Source organism: Nerophis lumbriciformis, linkage group LG08 (assembly GCF_033978685.3).
Source record: "Nerophis lumbriciformis linkage group LG08, RoL_Nlum_v2.1, whole genome shotgun sequence".
NCBI classification, from domain to species: domain Eukaryota; kingdom Metazoa; phylum Chordata; class Actinopteri; order Syngnathiformes; family Syngnathidae; genus Nerophis; species Nerophis lumbriciformis.
The window spans coordinates 24,293,257-24,309,411 of NC_084555.2; the positions used below are offsets into that span (position 1 = coordinate 24,293,257).

At 39.4% G+C, this 16,155-nt stretch overlaps 1 protein-coding gene across 2 annotated transcripts in view; it reads right to left on the bottom strand.

Moving 5' to 3' along the window:
- The window catches only part of myt1lb (myelin transcription factor 1-like, b), a 318,608-nt gene that overhangs the window by 70,451 nt on the left and 232,002 nt on the right, over window positions 1-16,155 (bottom strand). For both annotated transcript variants that reach the window (XM_061968516.2, XM_061968515.2), the window contains exon 7: window positions 8,861-8,951. In XM_061968516.2, coding sequence (XP_061824500.1) covers window positions 8,861-8,951 — 91 coding nt within the window. The remainder of the gene's footprint in view (window positions 1-8,860; window positions 8,952-16,155) is intronic.

Genomic DNA, 16,155 nt, shown 5'->3' on the forward strand with positions numbered 1-16,155 from the left:
ACAGTATAGCATGTGTGAGCTGATGCATTCTAATCCGTCTCATTTAAAATATGGCATCGTAAACTAGCAGAACAACTTGAACAAGAACACTCAGGAAGCAAATACTTTTGCCAAGGCGTAAATATATGTCAGCTGCACAATCAATCGGTGGACATTTGGCTACATTATCTTAAATTTCTTCTGGATCCAAGACCATAGCACAACAAATAAACAAGCTTATCTGTTTCTCTGTCGTCAGGAAATGTAATAGTTTTGAAGTGCAATAAGGGATGGGTACCAAATTCTGTAATTTTATAGGGACCGGCCAAATTCCGTCGGTACTACTGGGTATCTATTCACGTAAAATCAAATGGTGCCATATTTCGATGCCTTTGTTGCACATGACGTCATGTCCAGTTGCAGACTCGACTCAAACACTTGGCGGGCAAACAAGCACTCAGGCACCACTCAGAGGGGACTCAGTCGGACTGCCTCTCGGTCAGGGGTCGGGAACCTTTTCGACTGAGAGAGCCATGAAAGCCAAATATTTTAAAATGTATTTCCGTGAGAGCCATATAATATTTTTTAAACACTGAATATAACTAAATGCGTGCATTTTTAAGTAAGACCAACATGTTTAGAGTATAATACGTCTCTCATTCTTTTTAATACCATTGTTATTTTGAAACTAACCAATAATAAATAAACGTCATGTCCAGTTGCAGACTCGGCTCAAACACTTGGCGGGCAAACAAGCACTCAGGCACCACTCAGAGAGGACTCAGTCGGACTGCCTCGAGGTCAGGGGTCGGGAACCTTTTCGACTGAGAGAGCCATGAAAGCTAAATATTTTAAAATGTATTTCCGTGAGAGCCATATAATATTTTTTTAACACTGAATATAACTAAATGCATGCATTTTTAAGTAAAACCAACATGTTTAGAGTATAATAAGTCTCTTATTCTTTTTAATACCATTGTTATTCTGAAGCTAACCAATAATAAATAAAATACTTCTTACCATTAATGCAACTTCTTGAGCAGTTGCGGTCGGTTAAAATGCATGAGAATGTTTTATATTTTGAACGTTATTTTTAAAACTGTGATTACCAGAGGAATTATTCATTACTTATCGTGTTAAGCGATGTTAGCTGAGATTTATCTGAGAGCCAGATGCAGTCATCAAAAGAGCCACAGGTTCCCTACCCCTGCTCTAGGTGATACTGGACATTTGCCAACAAAGCAAGTATGCCTGATAGAAAACACTCAAACATAAAGTAAGGCGTTACTTTTTAAGAAGGGCTACCTCGATGCTAATATACATTGTTTTTGCCAGAGACATGCAACTGATTAGCATAAGTGATTTCACATGGTGATTTCAACACCTCCAAATTTTGTAATGAAAACTACAACGAAGATGCACGTTACAAAGAGCTGGGGAGTTGTGTGGCTTTCCTACTAAAAATGGCCATACGATCAAATCCAGAAAAACGGTGTATGGAAGAAAAAAAAATTAGATATATTAAATATTCGTACGCACAAATCCAAGCACATTTCTACATTTCTATCGCTATCCACTTCAACTCAACCCCAGACGTGTAAATATGCAAGGAATATTGAAAGCCACGTTACTGAGAACGGTACGTGCTGCCCAATTAGGACTCAGTAAAAGGCACTTCTTTATCCTGCTACGGAAAACAGCATGCAGGCTAAAAAAATAAATAAATAAAAATAAATAGTCGGGCATCAGGAACAAAGTGAAGAAGAAGATGGATGTACATCACTAAAACAGATGAGCGTTTGAAAAGATACTCGTTGCAACCGCCACACCTTCCTCTCCCACACACACACAGACTGAGACGACCATCCTTGATATGATACTAAGGATGAGTGAGTCTGATTGCCCCCTATAGCTGGAATGTTTCTGACATCATGTCCGGCCCATGTCCCGCCCAGTGAATACTGGTGGTGGTCAACCTAGCTCTGTTCTCAATGGGTACTAGGCGCCATTTAGCCTTTCTCAAAAAAAAAAAGACCTATACGTGTGTTGATTTTGGCTGTACGAATCGCGGAAAAAATTAAAAATGTCTTCAGAGTTCCTCGAGAGATAATCAAAAAGGGCGGAAGAGTGCAAGATTTTATAAAATGACGACGATAAAAGCGTCTCACACTCCAGTCCAATGGAGCAGAGTCAAAGAATGCATGAGTTTGCATTGATTACTTCGTTAAAGGTTTGTTTGATATACTTTTAACGTTTATCATTTTCCACTTAAGTATTATCTTGATATTATTCGTATTTCTTAAACACATTTTTGCTATGAAAGTTTCAAAAAGCGCCAACTCGGCGAGTCTAAACAGAAGAAAGCAAATGTGAGTAAAACCCAAAAGAGTTAAAGGCCTACAGAAACCCACTACTACCGACCACGCAGTCTGATAGTTTATATATCAATGATGAAATCTTAACATTGCAACACATGCCATTACGGCCGGGTTAGCTTACTAAAGTGCAATTTTAAATTTCACGCGAAATATCCTGCTGAAAACGTCTCGGTATGATGACGTCAGCGCGTGACGTCGCGGATTGTAGAGGACATTTTGGGACAGCATAGTGGCCAGCTATTAAGTCGTCTGTTTTCATCGCAAAATTCCACAGTATTCTGGACATCTGTGTTGGTGAATCTTTTGCAATTTGTTCAATGAACAATGGAGACAGCAAAGAAGAAAGCCGTAGGAGGGAAGCGGTGTATTGCGGCCGACTTCAGCAACACAAACACAGCCAGTGTTTCATTGCTTACATTCCCGAAAGATGACAGTCAAGCTTTACCATTGGCCTGTGGAGAACTGGGACAACAGAGACTCTTACGAGGAGGACTTTGAGTTGGATGCGCAGACGCGGTACCGTGAGTACGCATGCAGCTGCGGCTTCCAAACATTTGATCGCTTGCCCGTACGTGCGTGCCGTTATGTGCATGCCACATATGTAACTTTGGGGACTTTGGGGAAATATATGTGCTGTATGAACTTAGGGGAGGTGAACGGTACTTTGGGCTGTGGGATTGAGGTGTTTGAGTTGTATTGGCGGGTTATATGGACGGGAGGGGGGAGGTGTTTGTTATGCGGGATTCATTTGTGGCATATTAAATATAAGCCTGGTTGTGTTGTGGCTAATAGAGTATATATATGTCTTGTGTTTATTTACTGTTTTAGTCATTCCCAGCTGAATATCAGGTCCCACCCGCCTCTCACAGCATCTTCCCTATCTGAATCGCTCCCACTGCCCTCTAGTCCTTCACTCTCACTTTCCTCATCCACAAATCTTTCATCCTCGCTCAAATTAATGGGGAAATCGTCGCTTTCTCGGTCCGAATCACTCTCGCTGCTGGTGGCCATGATTGTAAACAATGTGCGGATGTGATGAGCTCCACAACCTGTGACGTCACGCTCATATCGTCCTCTACTTCCGGTACAGACAAGGCTTTTTTATCAGCGACCAAAAGTTGCGAACTTTATCGTCGATGTTCTCTACTAAATCCTTTCAGCAAAAATATGGCAATATCGCGAAATGATCAAGTATGACACATAGAATGGACCTGCTATCCCCGTTTAAATAAGAAAATCGCATTTCAGTAGGCCTTTAAGCTTTTACCAAAGGCAACAATCGTAAATGAAGCTTTTAGCACGTAAAACACTGTTGACATCTGTAGTTATATTTTGATAAAGACAGATAAAATCCCGCCTACTTGTTATTGCTGTGTACAACAACAGCAACAAACTTGGCTTCTTAAGACGCAAAGTTAAATTATGAAATGCAACCTTACCCAAGCAAAAACTATGCATAATTATCCAGGAGAGTCTTGATACCAATTTCCTTGACACGGCTACACACAAAGAAGTTGTAGACTTCCATGCTTTTCTAAGTCTCCATCTGTTTTGTCGTGTAGAATAGTTCAATATGTCTGGGAATGCGACCCTTGATATCACTCGACAAATGTTTTCTTGATAACATATAGGGATCTATTCCATTGAATAGTTAGATTGTTTTGCTCGCAGCTGCTTTTTGCTAAAATATTTAAGCCTCTTTTGTATTCAGATAGTTTGTGTGCTGCTTACTGTACAACAACCATCTTGGTTTGGTTGACCTCCACTGGTTTTCACTTCAAGGAAGAAGTCACGGGTCGGTATACAAGCAATGGAAATACAATTTGTGTAACTTCAATACGTGTTTATACGGTATGCTTCCTGGTGCCCTTAGTTTTGTGAAAATAATTTTTAATTTAAACATGCCAGTGCTATAAAAAGTTATACGAAAGACTTTGACTCTTGTTTGATTACTCAATCTATTATTACAATTTAGGAGAGGACTGTCGCAGCCGTACAGTATGAGATCCCCCCCATTGTGTCTCGCCAAACGCTTCTGCCTGCTGCAGTCACAGGAAGACATTGTGGCAAAATGATTGTCTAGATAAATTAATATATGTCTTCACAAATGTGTATCCATCCATCCATCCATTTGCTACCGCTTATTCCCTTTGGGGTCGCGGGGGGCGCTGGAGCCTATCTCAGCTACAATCGGGCGTAAGGCGGCGTACAAATGTGTATATGAAACAATAAATGCATTGGAGAAATTGTGAATTTCGGAGTGGTTACATTGTTCAAATTAAATGTTGTCAGGCCCAAATGTACACATCAATCAATCTGAAGAGAAAAAGTTGGTACTTATTTTTGTAGACAGTTACCCAGCATCACTTATGTGTGTAGCAAGAGTATCCACAGCCTGTAGAAATGAGCGTACGACAGCCATGAGGTTGCTGTGAGGCAGCGTACTTTTCCACGTCAACGTCAGTTTTTATCTAAATTTTGCTGTGAAAAAGGACGTAGTGCATGTTTTTGTGCGTACACAAGCTTGACACGTGAGAGCATAGGTGTGTGTCCTAAGTTAAACACTTACAGTATTAACACTTTGTAGGGTGCAACATAAGACTAGATTCAGCCTACGTGCAAAGACTACTTCTTGACTAGGCCACACACCGTAGTCTATACACAACTGACATCTGACGTCTTGCTATTGCAACTGCTTACAAATGAGACTCAGAAGTGTAACAAAACAAGATATAACAATTGGACAGCATTGTTATCTTTTTTAACTCACTGCTAAATGTTAAATAAAAAAAAATGATGTTATTATTAAACAAATTCACATTTATTAACACATGAACACACACAAAAGTATCATCTGGTATCGGTAACAATTCCCTGGTGCCACAAATTGGCACAATATATATTCAAATGTGAAAGGTATCTATCCCTAAGTGGAATACTATATTTAGTTGTTACTATTCGGTCTTTGTGAGATCCCCGTTATGTGTTATTGTTACTTCTCGCCTATATATCTCTTGGTAACCTAATTGTGTTTTTGGATTTTTTTGTATCTTGTTACCAAAATAAACATTTATTCAGACTTTTTCAGCTTGGAATCGTTGCTGTTTGAATTAGGGTGCATCTGAGCTAACCATGTATTCTACGAACAACTGTGACTCTTAATCCTGCCTATCTAAAATAACGTAGTTGGTATACAGTAGTACCGCAACTTAAGAGTGTTTTGAAATAGGAGCTGTCTCTTGGCTAATTGTTTTGCTTTAGGTTGCGGACACAAATTTTAGTTTCAACCCTCCCTGCTATTAGTTGGCATATCAAATGCCACAAAGAACCCCACATGATCCGCCTAAAACATCTGGTCTTACTCGTTGGCATTAGCTATAGTTAGGGATCGACATAAATTTGTTTTCTCATGATTGGAACAACGAACGTGAGCGTATGCCAGCCAAGTACATCAAAATAATATCTAACCGGTGGACATTTATCCATGAAATTATGGGAAAAATGCTGATGGTGGGTTTGAAAGAGAGGCAGCTGGAAGGAGTTACTATAGAAATCAACTCTTATTCGGGCAGCTGTTTACTACATGATATCATATTGTTTTTCATACAATAATTCTGGGTAACACTTTAGTATGGGAAACACATTTTTACCATTAATGAGTTGCTTATTAACATGCAAATTAGTAACATATTGGCCCTTAATTAGTCATTATTACCGTATTTTTTGGAGTATAAGTCGCTCCTGCCGAAAATGCATAATAAAAAAGGAAAAAAACATACATAAGTCGCACTGGAGCCCGGCCAAACTATGAAAAAAACTGTGACTTATAGTCCGAAAAATACGGTAAGTACTAATTAATGCCTTATTCTGCATGCCGTTATTATACAACCAGTAAGCCATTAACTAAGAGTGTTCTCTCAATAACCTCAGAATTATTGCTTATTAGTAACCTTAACCCTAACCCAAACCCTAACCTTAACCCTAACCCTTATATGTTCCCCTTGGGGCCGAATAACTCTAAATTAAGTCTTTGTTACTTTAATAAGCAACACATTAATGGTGAATATGTTCCCCATACTTAAGTGTTACTTAATTTTGACCTAAAAGTTTGATTTCCTTTTTTAAAAAGCATTTTATATGTTACAATTGTACTGTTTTGGGGACCAAGCACCAATGGTGGAATAGATTTTTAATGAATTTCAATGAGCGATGTGGATTTGAGATATAGTGTTTTGAGTTTAGAACAGTGGTTCTTAACCTGGGTTCGATCGAACCCGAGGGGTTCGGTGAGTCGGGCTCAGGGGTTTGGCGGAGGTCATAACACACCCGAATCATCATGTAAATAAAAACTTCTCCCTATCGGCATATTACGGATACGGCAACAGCAGAAGTCAGACTGATTGGCAGGTGTGTAATTTGTTGTGAGTTTATGCACTGTGTTGGTTTTGTTGTTTGAACAAGGTGATGTTCATGCACGGTTCATTTTGTGCACCAGTAAAAAACCATGGTAACACTTTAGTATGGGGAACATATTCACCATTAATTAGTTGCTTATTAACATGCAAATTAGTAATATATTGGCTCTTAACTAGTCATTATTAAGTACTTATTAATGCTTTATTCGACATGGCCTTATCAAAACCCTAATCCTCTAACCCTAACCCTAACCAAAAAACTCTAAATTAAGTCTTTGTTACTTAGAATATGTTCCCCATACTAAAGTGTTACCAAAAATATATAACTTTGTCTTGAATTTGAAAACAAAAAAAAACATTTCATTTTTCACAAAAGAAGGGTTCGGTGAATGCGCATATGAAACTGGTGGGGTTCGGTACCTCCAACAAGGTTAAAGGGGAACATTATCACAATTTCAGAAGGGTTAAAACCATTAAAAATCAGTTCCCAGTGGCTTATTTTATTTTTCGAAGTTTTTTTCAAAATTTTACCCATCACGCAATATCCCTAAAAAAAGCTTCAAAGTGCCTGATTTTAACCATCGTTATATACACCCGTCCATTTTCCTGTGACGTCACACAGTGATGCCAATACAAACAAACATGGCGGATAGAACAGCAAGGAATAGCGACATTAGCTCGGATTCAGACTGGGATTTCAGCGGCTTAAGCGATTCAACAGATTACGCTTGTATTGAAACGGATGGTTGTAGTGTGGAGGCAGGTAGCGAAAACGAAATTGAAGAAGAAACTGAAGCTATTGAGCCATACCGGTTTGAACCATATGCAAGCGAAACCGACGAAAACGACACGACAGCCAGCGACACGGGAGAAAGCGAGGACGAATTCGGCGATCGCCTTCTAACCAACGATTGGTATGTGTTTGTTTGGCATTAAAGGAAACTAACAACTATGAACTAGGTTTACAGCATATGAAATACATTTGGCAACAACATGTACTTTGAGAGTGCAGACAGCCCATTTCAGGCGCGCTAAGAACATATATTTTTCCACGATTTCAGCACTCAGGTTAACCATACCTAAGTAGACACAAAATACTGCATTACACAAGACTACCCGAATGTACTCGAATGATTGAAAAAAATTAATGTTTTTAAGCTAAATTATTGGTAAACACAGTTTATGTATAATAATTTACGTAAAACCGCGAGTAATGAATAAAGTTTTCATCAATTAATATATTCTGTAGACATACCCTCATCCGCTGTCTTTTCCTGAAAGCTGATCTGTCCAGTTTTGGAGTTGATGTCAGCATCTGCTTTGAGTGTCGCAGGATATCCACACATTCTTGCCATCTCTGTCGTAGCATAGCTTTCGTCGGTAAAGTGTGCGGAACAAACGACTGACCATTTCGTCGGCTTTCCCCACAGGCTCGTATTTTGAACAAATTTCATCCAATTTCTTGCCACGTTTGCATCTTTGGGCCACTGGTGCAACTTGAATCCGTCCCTGTTCGTGTTGTTACACCCTCCGACAACACACCAACGAAAGTGAGGAAATGGCGGATTGCTTCCCGATGTGACGTCCGAGAGCGAATAATAGAAAGGCGTTTAATTTGCCAAAATTCACCCATTTAGAGTTCGGAAATCGGTTAAAAAAATATATGGTCTTTTTTCTGCAACATCAAGGTATATATTGACGCTTACATAGGTCTGGTGATAATGTTCCCCTTTAAGAACCACTGCTTTAGAACCAACCAAGCTTGTTAGTTCAGGTACTACTGTAATTGTATTCCATCATCACTGTGTACATTGTGAATACTGACTATGCTGCACACAAAAACAAATATTAAGAGACAAACTGAGACCAATGAAAAACAATGGTCAAGCCATAATAAGAACAGTAATCAACGCACCAAAACAAGGCAAAAAGGAAGGCAAAATGATGAGAAGGGGGACAAAAATGGAGGAGGGCAGAAATAACAATATCAAAATAATAATCTTCTACCCATATGAACTGAAAAAGGTCCCACAGTAAAAAAAAAAGACATAGACCAAGCCTGTTTCATGTGTCCAGGCTGTCACTTACCTTCTGTGGGAGTTTCTGTTGCTATTGACATGGCCGCGTCCGGTGCAGCCAGGCGTGGGACACTTAAGAACGTTCTCATACATAGCCACAACTTCATAGCGACAGGAGACAGGAGTGAGAGACACGGAAGGTTAGGAGCCCCTCGCAAACCACGCGTGAGTTCTATTAGTGTGTAAGCTTGGCATTATAAACATCATTAAGAAATGAGCCTGCGTGAACCTAAATGACCTCGTCTTCATTTTAATGAACGCCTGTTTGAAAAGGGCAGGCGAGGTTTCCCGCCATATTGCTCCCACTTATCCGAGCCTTTCGAATTAATATTCATGCAATGGGCACGGTCATGAATTAAAAAGGAGCCATTTAGGTTCAGCAGGACACAGAAATGGAAGGGGGGCGGGGGGGTTCGGGGCCATGCGGAAAGCAGACAATCATGCAAAACACACATGCTGAAATCAATAGAAGATGCTGACACTCCTTGATAGAGTGCGCTTTCTTATCACGTTGACACCGTAGTCTTCGGTACCATTTACCATTAAAACACATAACTATCTCACATCCCTGTGGCAAGCAGCCAATTAGATTAATGATCTATAGATGTCTGAGAGGCGCTGGGACGCAGGCGAGGGTCGTCTCGACACCGCGGCACGCAGGGCCAAACCCCATCGGCATCAGCTTCATCATTATCACCCCCTTAAACTTTCACCTCTCATCATCCTATTTTCTTTACATACTAATTGGTGTTCGGTGCAGGTAATTGGAAAAAAGCCTGCCACCTCAACCTGCCACGAGCCAATACATTATGCATATCCAAGTTTAGCCCTGCCCTCTGCAACAAGGCAGGAAATTGAAGCAAAAAAAAAGAACATATCACAAAGGATGCACACCGAGGAAACAAATACATGGTGTGTTGTACATTACACCAGAAAACATTACCGTTTACAGTGACAAAAAAAAGAGGCTGCAATGAGCAAACAGCGGCGGGAATGAATGTGTTTGAGACATAAATTAATTGTCATTTTTCACATTTCCCAAGGAGCTGTCTGGCTGCACGGTGTGATTTCCCAATTAAATGAAACCACTGCATTAATAAAACATAATCTATCCGACGCTGCAACGGCGCCAACAGTGAGAGAGCGCGGCCTGTAGTTGAATATGTCCTGCAGGCGATCACTCGTTACCTTTAAACTAGTCAAAACAAGAACTCTGTCGGTATGAGGCTATTGGACATGTATTGACAGGACTTCAGGGATTGGCTGACGAGGCAAAGACTCCCTAATGATTCCTGTCAGGTCACCTTTTAAATGTCTCCAGACTGAAGTGAGTGTGTCAGATTACTCACTGGCATATGGGGGTTGTATTAGTGCTTGAGAATTTACACAGACACCTTTAATGGGGATTATATATGAATAATAACGGTATGTAACAATATTTAAATGGTAAATTGGCAAAATTGCAAGTTTCTATAACAGGGGACAGCTCTGTGTAAAACCTTTTAAACACATTATGGCCAAGTACAAATCAATAATTATAAATACAATATTTTATCCAGTTTACAGCATAAAACACCTGATTATGTCCTTTTCCCAACATTACTCCAGACATTAAATAACATCCTTTACACTCGTTTAATCCAATACAGCAGGGGTGCTCATTACGTCGATCGCGAGCTACCGGTCGATCTCGGTGGGTGTGTCAGTCGATCACCAGCCAGGCATTAAAAAAATAGTCCTAAAAATGAGCGATCATAAATCTTCACTATGACGTCACTTTCGTCACTTGGTTGACATTCACGGCACCCGAGGGTCTTCTGAGATGACGCTGGCTGCTGCCAGCTCATTAAAATTACCGACTGGAAGGTGAGAAACACTTTATTTAAACAGACTGGCGCCGTACCTGTCGTCAAAACTCCAAAGACCGACTGCACAGTTGCGCGAACAAAATAAGAGTCTCAGAAAGCTGGCGTGCACAAGCTAGCAAGCTGCGGAGTTTGCCGACAATGTATTTCTTGTAAAGTGTATACAAAGGAGTACGGAAGCTGGACAAATAAGATGCCAAAAACCAACCACTTTCATGTGGTATTGGACAGAAAGGAGGACTTTTTTTCTCCTCCATTCGAAAATGTGGACGTTATTAGCACCACTGTCTGATTCCAATCAATGCAAGTCATCAGAATCAGGTAATACACCAACTTATATTCTTGTCTTCATGAAAGAAAAGAATCTATATGTGTTAAACATGCTTGTATTATCTTTAAACACCTTTAACTTATTAACAATATTAACTATATGTGTTAAACATGCTTGTATTATCATTAAACACCTTTAACTTGTTAACAATATTAACTATATGTGTTAAACATGCTTGCATTATCTTTAAACACCTTTAACTTGTTAACAATATTAACTATATGTATTAAACATACTTGTATTATCATTAAACACCTTTAATTTTTTAACAATATTAACTATATGTGTCAAACATGCTTGCATTATCATTAAACACCTTTAACTTGTTAACAAAAACATATATTTAATAAATAAGTAAATATAAATTATATATATGAATGATGTAGATCCCCACGACTTGATCAATGGAAAAGTAGCTCGCCTGCAGAAAAAGTGTGAGCACCCCTGCAATACAGTAATGCTGCCTGAGGCCGAGCCAATCAGTGGCCAAGATATTGACCATCGTCCTCTGATTGGGTTGCTCCCCTATAATAGCCAATTCCACTGTGATTTTGATATTTTTAGTATATTTAGCATTTTTTATGCTTGAAAATGCTTAATTTAGGCCAAATATTTTGTAAAAAAAAAATTAATAAAAAAATCCAGGATGTGGTGTAACCACAATATTTGAAAAAGATTGTATAACAATATTAAAGTATTACATATACTTCCCAAACATATATAACATACTGTATAACCAAAATAAATACATGTATTGTTTTTGGAAAACAATATCTAATTAATTCCAATGGACATTTCCAGATGCTTAAATCATAGTGAGGCATTTAAAGCCCCTACTGAAGCCCATAGGCAATAACCGTTGATTCTAATGTGTATTTGTCTTTTGTATTCCCAATGTTTTAGTAGGTCTGGGCAATATGGCTGTAAACTGTATCACAATATGCGTTTTTTTATATGGATCGAAATTGATAATTATTCATATTTTTTAGGACTTATTTAAGCCTGCCAATAAACACAGTAATACCATTTCCAACTTACCAAGGGTGCTATTTATCAGTGGAGAATGTGTCTGGTAGCTAGGTGGTGAAATACTTTCAGTACATTTGAAGGTAGTTGCACTTTCGAGACACTAGATGGCAATAGTGTATAACTATTGAACACAACACAGAGTAGTTTGGGAAGCTACTCATTGAAGTGGCACATTGGAAGTGTCAGAATGTTGCTGCACTGTCTGCATTAAAACCAACACAACTAAAGACTAGTTTCTGTTATTGAGTTGATATTTTAAGATATCACAGTTTCTCTTCTCACTCCATGCAGAGAATCCACAGCTAGACAGGAAGACGGCGCAACCAAACTTGGTAGCTGATACTGTTACCTGATTAGCTGTTAGCATGTCACACCCATTGCTCAGTGACACTTCCCGTTTCCTGTTGAGACTGGGTTCCCAGAGCGAGAGTGACTTCACGCAAGAAATCTTGATACATCATTTCTTGTTTCTTCCAACCAAAAATTATAAATATATATAGAATGTTTTATCGAACACATTTTATATTGATATTGATTATGTGTCTATTGCAATATATATTGATATAGTTTTATTGCCCCAGCCCAATTTTTGGTATGTGTATTTTGCTTTAGCCTCCGCATATAAATGGGCTATTTATTTGTCCAGAGTGTGTAACTGACAAAGGAACTAACGTCATTTCGGACAATGAGCTGCTGTTTTCCCCCCATACTTTGAACCCTGCACTTTACACAAAGCTGCGGAAAATTTATGGAATTTTCCAGGTTCATGAGATTCACATGTCACTAGGGCTGCAGCTAACGATTATTTTTCTATCGATTAATCTATAGATTATTTTTTCGATTAATCGGTTAATCTATAGATTATTTTTTCGATTAATCTATAGATTATTTTTCCTTTTACCGATTTTTTTTTTATTTAAAATGAAGAGGAAAAAATAAATGTAGGCCAGTTTTTTCAAAAGGCATGGCTTTTATTTACAAAAAAAAAAGTATGGCCACTCAGTCAACATTGACAACAACATATTCTGTAACAATGTAAACATTTAAAACTTTTAACATTTAACAAAATTAAAAGTAGCTTATTTGCTTTTTAATGTGCAAATATAAAAGTAAACATCCAGTGCAAATCTTAATATTCTGGAATAGTATAAGCATTTCAAAAGTAAAAGTATTGCTTATTTTGCTTTAAAATGTGCAAAAATAAAGATAAACATCCAATACAAAAAAGTGCAAAACGGAAATATTCTGTAACAAGTGTAAACATTTCAACAAAAGTAAAAGTATTGCTTATTTGCTAAAATGTGCAAAAATAAAGCTAAACATCCAATACAAAAAAGTGTACAGTGTAAACATTTCAACAAAAGTAAAAGTATTGCTTATTTTGCTTAATAACACAACAATGATAGTATGATTAAAGTGAAAGTTAATTGTTCGTTTGTACATAGTATATGTAACTGTTAATGTTGTAAAAGGTATTTGCACAACTAATTAACGTTAGCGTTTGTGACACGTCTTGTGCCGTGGGGTTCTTTCAGGACCGACAGACTGAACGCCAGACGGCTTTGCCAGGTTTACAATCTTTTAATTTTACACAAAGTCTTTTCTCTTCCAACTGCGCGGATCGCGCACCTGGGCACGATTGCGGCGTCGCTCCCGGCGCGCCCCACCTCGCCGCTCGCTCGCCGCCGCCGCCGCCGCCGCCGCCGCCGCCGCCGCCTCTCCACAGCGTTAAAGAGGAGCGCGTCTTTGTAAACACTGAACAGGCACGCCAAACGCGCCTCTCAGAGCGAAACGGTGCTTTAGTTTATGAATTTACAACGCAGATACAAATGACACATTCATGTTTTTGTGTAATAATGATAACGTATACGCACGCGGACGATTGACTTGTTGATGGTGATGGCAAGAACGCTGTCGGGGGTTTTCTTTTCAAATGTTCGTTCATAGCCGTTGTGCTGCTATGATAGGCCATTTCCGCTCGACACAGTGTGCATACAACAACATTATTAGGCCGTTTATTGAAATACTCCCACACTTTTGACGACTTTTGGCGTGCTTTTTTCCCCTCGCTCGCATCGTCTGCTTTGCGCTCCGCCATGACAGTAAAGTAGAGTGACGTAAATATGCGACGCGCCGACGCACAAAAACGGCGTCGACGTATTTACGTAACCGATGACGTCGACTACGTCGACGCGTCGTTTCAGCCTTACATGTCACTGATAAAATTAGACAAATGGAAATTGCCGTGTCACACTAGACCAGGGCTGTTATGGCGGCCAAATCTGGCCTGTGAATGACACCCCCGAGTTCAGTTCAAAACATGGGTGACTAACATTTTTGCAGACATTAGAGTGATCCTGTATAGATAGACACATTGGCAGATCCTTGCGTTGGCATTTTATCCTTCCTAGTAAACATAGAACACTGGGGTCCAAATTTGTGATTTACATAACTGAGGCGTTCCTCAAGACACTCCATTAAGTCCTCTTCTTTTTGGCAGTTACATTTTTTTGTAATGTGATTTATGTAACTAAGGTGCTGATGTAGCTTGCTTCCTTCAGATGCAGTCAGTAGTGGTTTGTTAAACTTATTTAGTTATGCGAATAGTGATCCTTAAGGTTCCATTTTAGGTTCCCTCTTTTTCATTATTTGGGCTCTTCAACTGGTGGCCCGCGAGTTCAGTTCCAAATACTTGTGATAGACTTACATTTTGCAGCAGATTCTTAAAAACACTGGAGTGCTGTCATAGAAATGATCCTTGACTAGCTTTTTTTGGAGAAGGTCCTTAAAAACAGAAAAAGTGATCCTGTAACTCTGACGAAAAAAATAAACAACAATCAAATGTCTACTGTAGAGGACGCTGGTTTTCCGGAATATACAAAATAGGATTAATAGTTGAAGGGAGAGGTTTGGCCCCCTGATCCTTAGCTTTTTGGAAATGTGGAACCCAAAACAACTGAGTTGAATATCTTTGCGGGAGACCAATGCAATTGTTCACATTAAATCCAACACACTCACGCAATCATTCAGTCAGCCATTTAGTACATTATGCACTCGCCCTCATCATGGACAAAAATCACATGAAAAAGCCCCAAAGCTGAAGAAGATTGACCCGACCATAAAAAAAGGAAACAGCCACCACACGGAAGAGAAATCCACCACCAAAAATAGGCCCTGAAAGATGCGCAGGAGGAGGAGAAGAAAAGAGACAGCGGTCAACGACTTCTCCGGTAGGCTATAGTATGTTGTGTTACAAACACTGTCTTTTGTTAAGTTTGTGAAAAAACACAAGCGCCGATGTAAAGTTTTACTGTTTCAATGTTTACATGGGGCAGCATGGTGGAACAGAGGTTATTACGTGTGCCTCACAATACGAAGGTCCTGGGTTCAATCCTGGGCTTGAGATCTTTCTGTGTGAAGTTTGCATGTTCTCCCTGTTACTGCGTGGCTTCCCTCTGGGTGCTCCGACTTCCTTCCACCTCCAAAAACATGCACCTGGGGATATGTTGATTGGCAACACTAAATTGACCCTAGTGTGTGAATGTGAGTGTGAATGTGAATCTGTGTTGGCCCTGTGATGAGGTGGCAACTTGTCCAGGGTGTACCCCGCCTTCCGCCCGTGTGCAGCTGGGATAGACTCCAGCACCCCCCGTAACCCCATAAGGGACAAGCAGTAGAAAATTGATGGATGGATGGATGTTTACACCTGCTGCTTACAGACTTGTGCGGCCAATATATGTACAAATAAAATGTGTCCAGGTGGGTGCAGCTTATAGTTAGGTGCGTTCTATAGTCCGAAAATGTTGGTAAATCAGGAACAAATGTTCACTGCAGAGAACGCTGATTAAAGCAAATTATAAATAGCTCTTATTGAATGAACACATCTTTGATGGTGTTCAATAAAGCCAAAGACCATAATCAATTATTTGATACAAATGTATGCATTGGATCTCATTAGAAGTGTTTCTAATGATATGGCCATAAAGCTATTAGGTGTTATAAAAAAAAAAAAAAAAAAAAAAAAAAGGAAACACTTTCAGTGACAATCGCCTTATTCATTCCAAATACCAGGGACGCCGC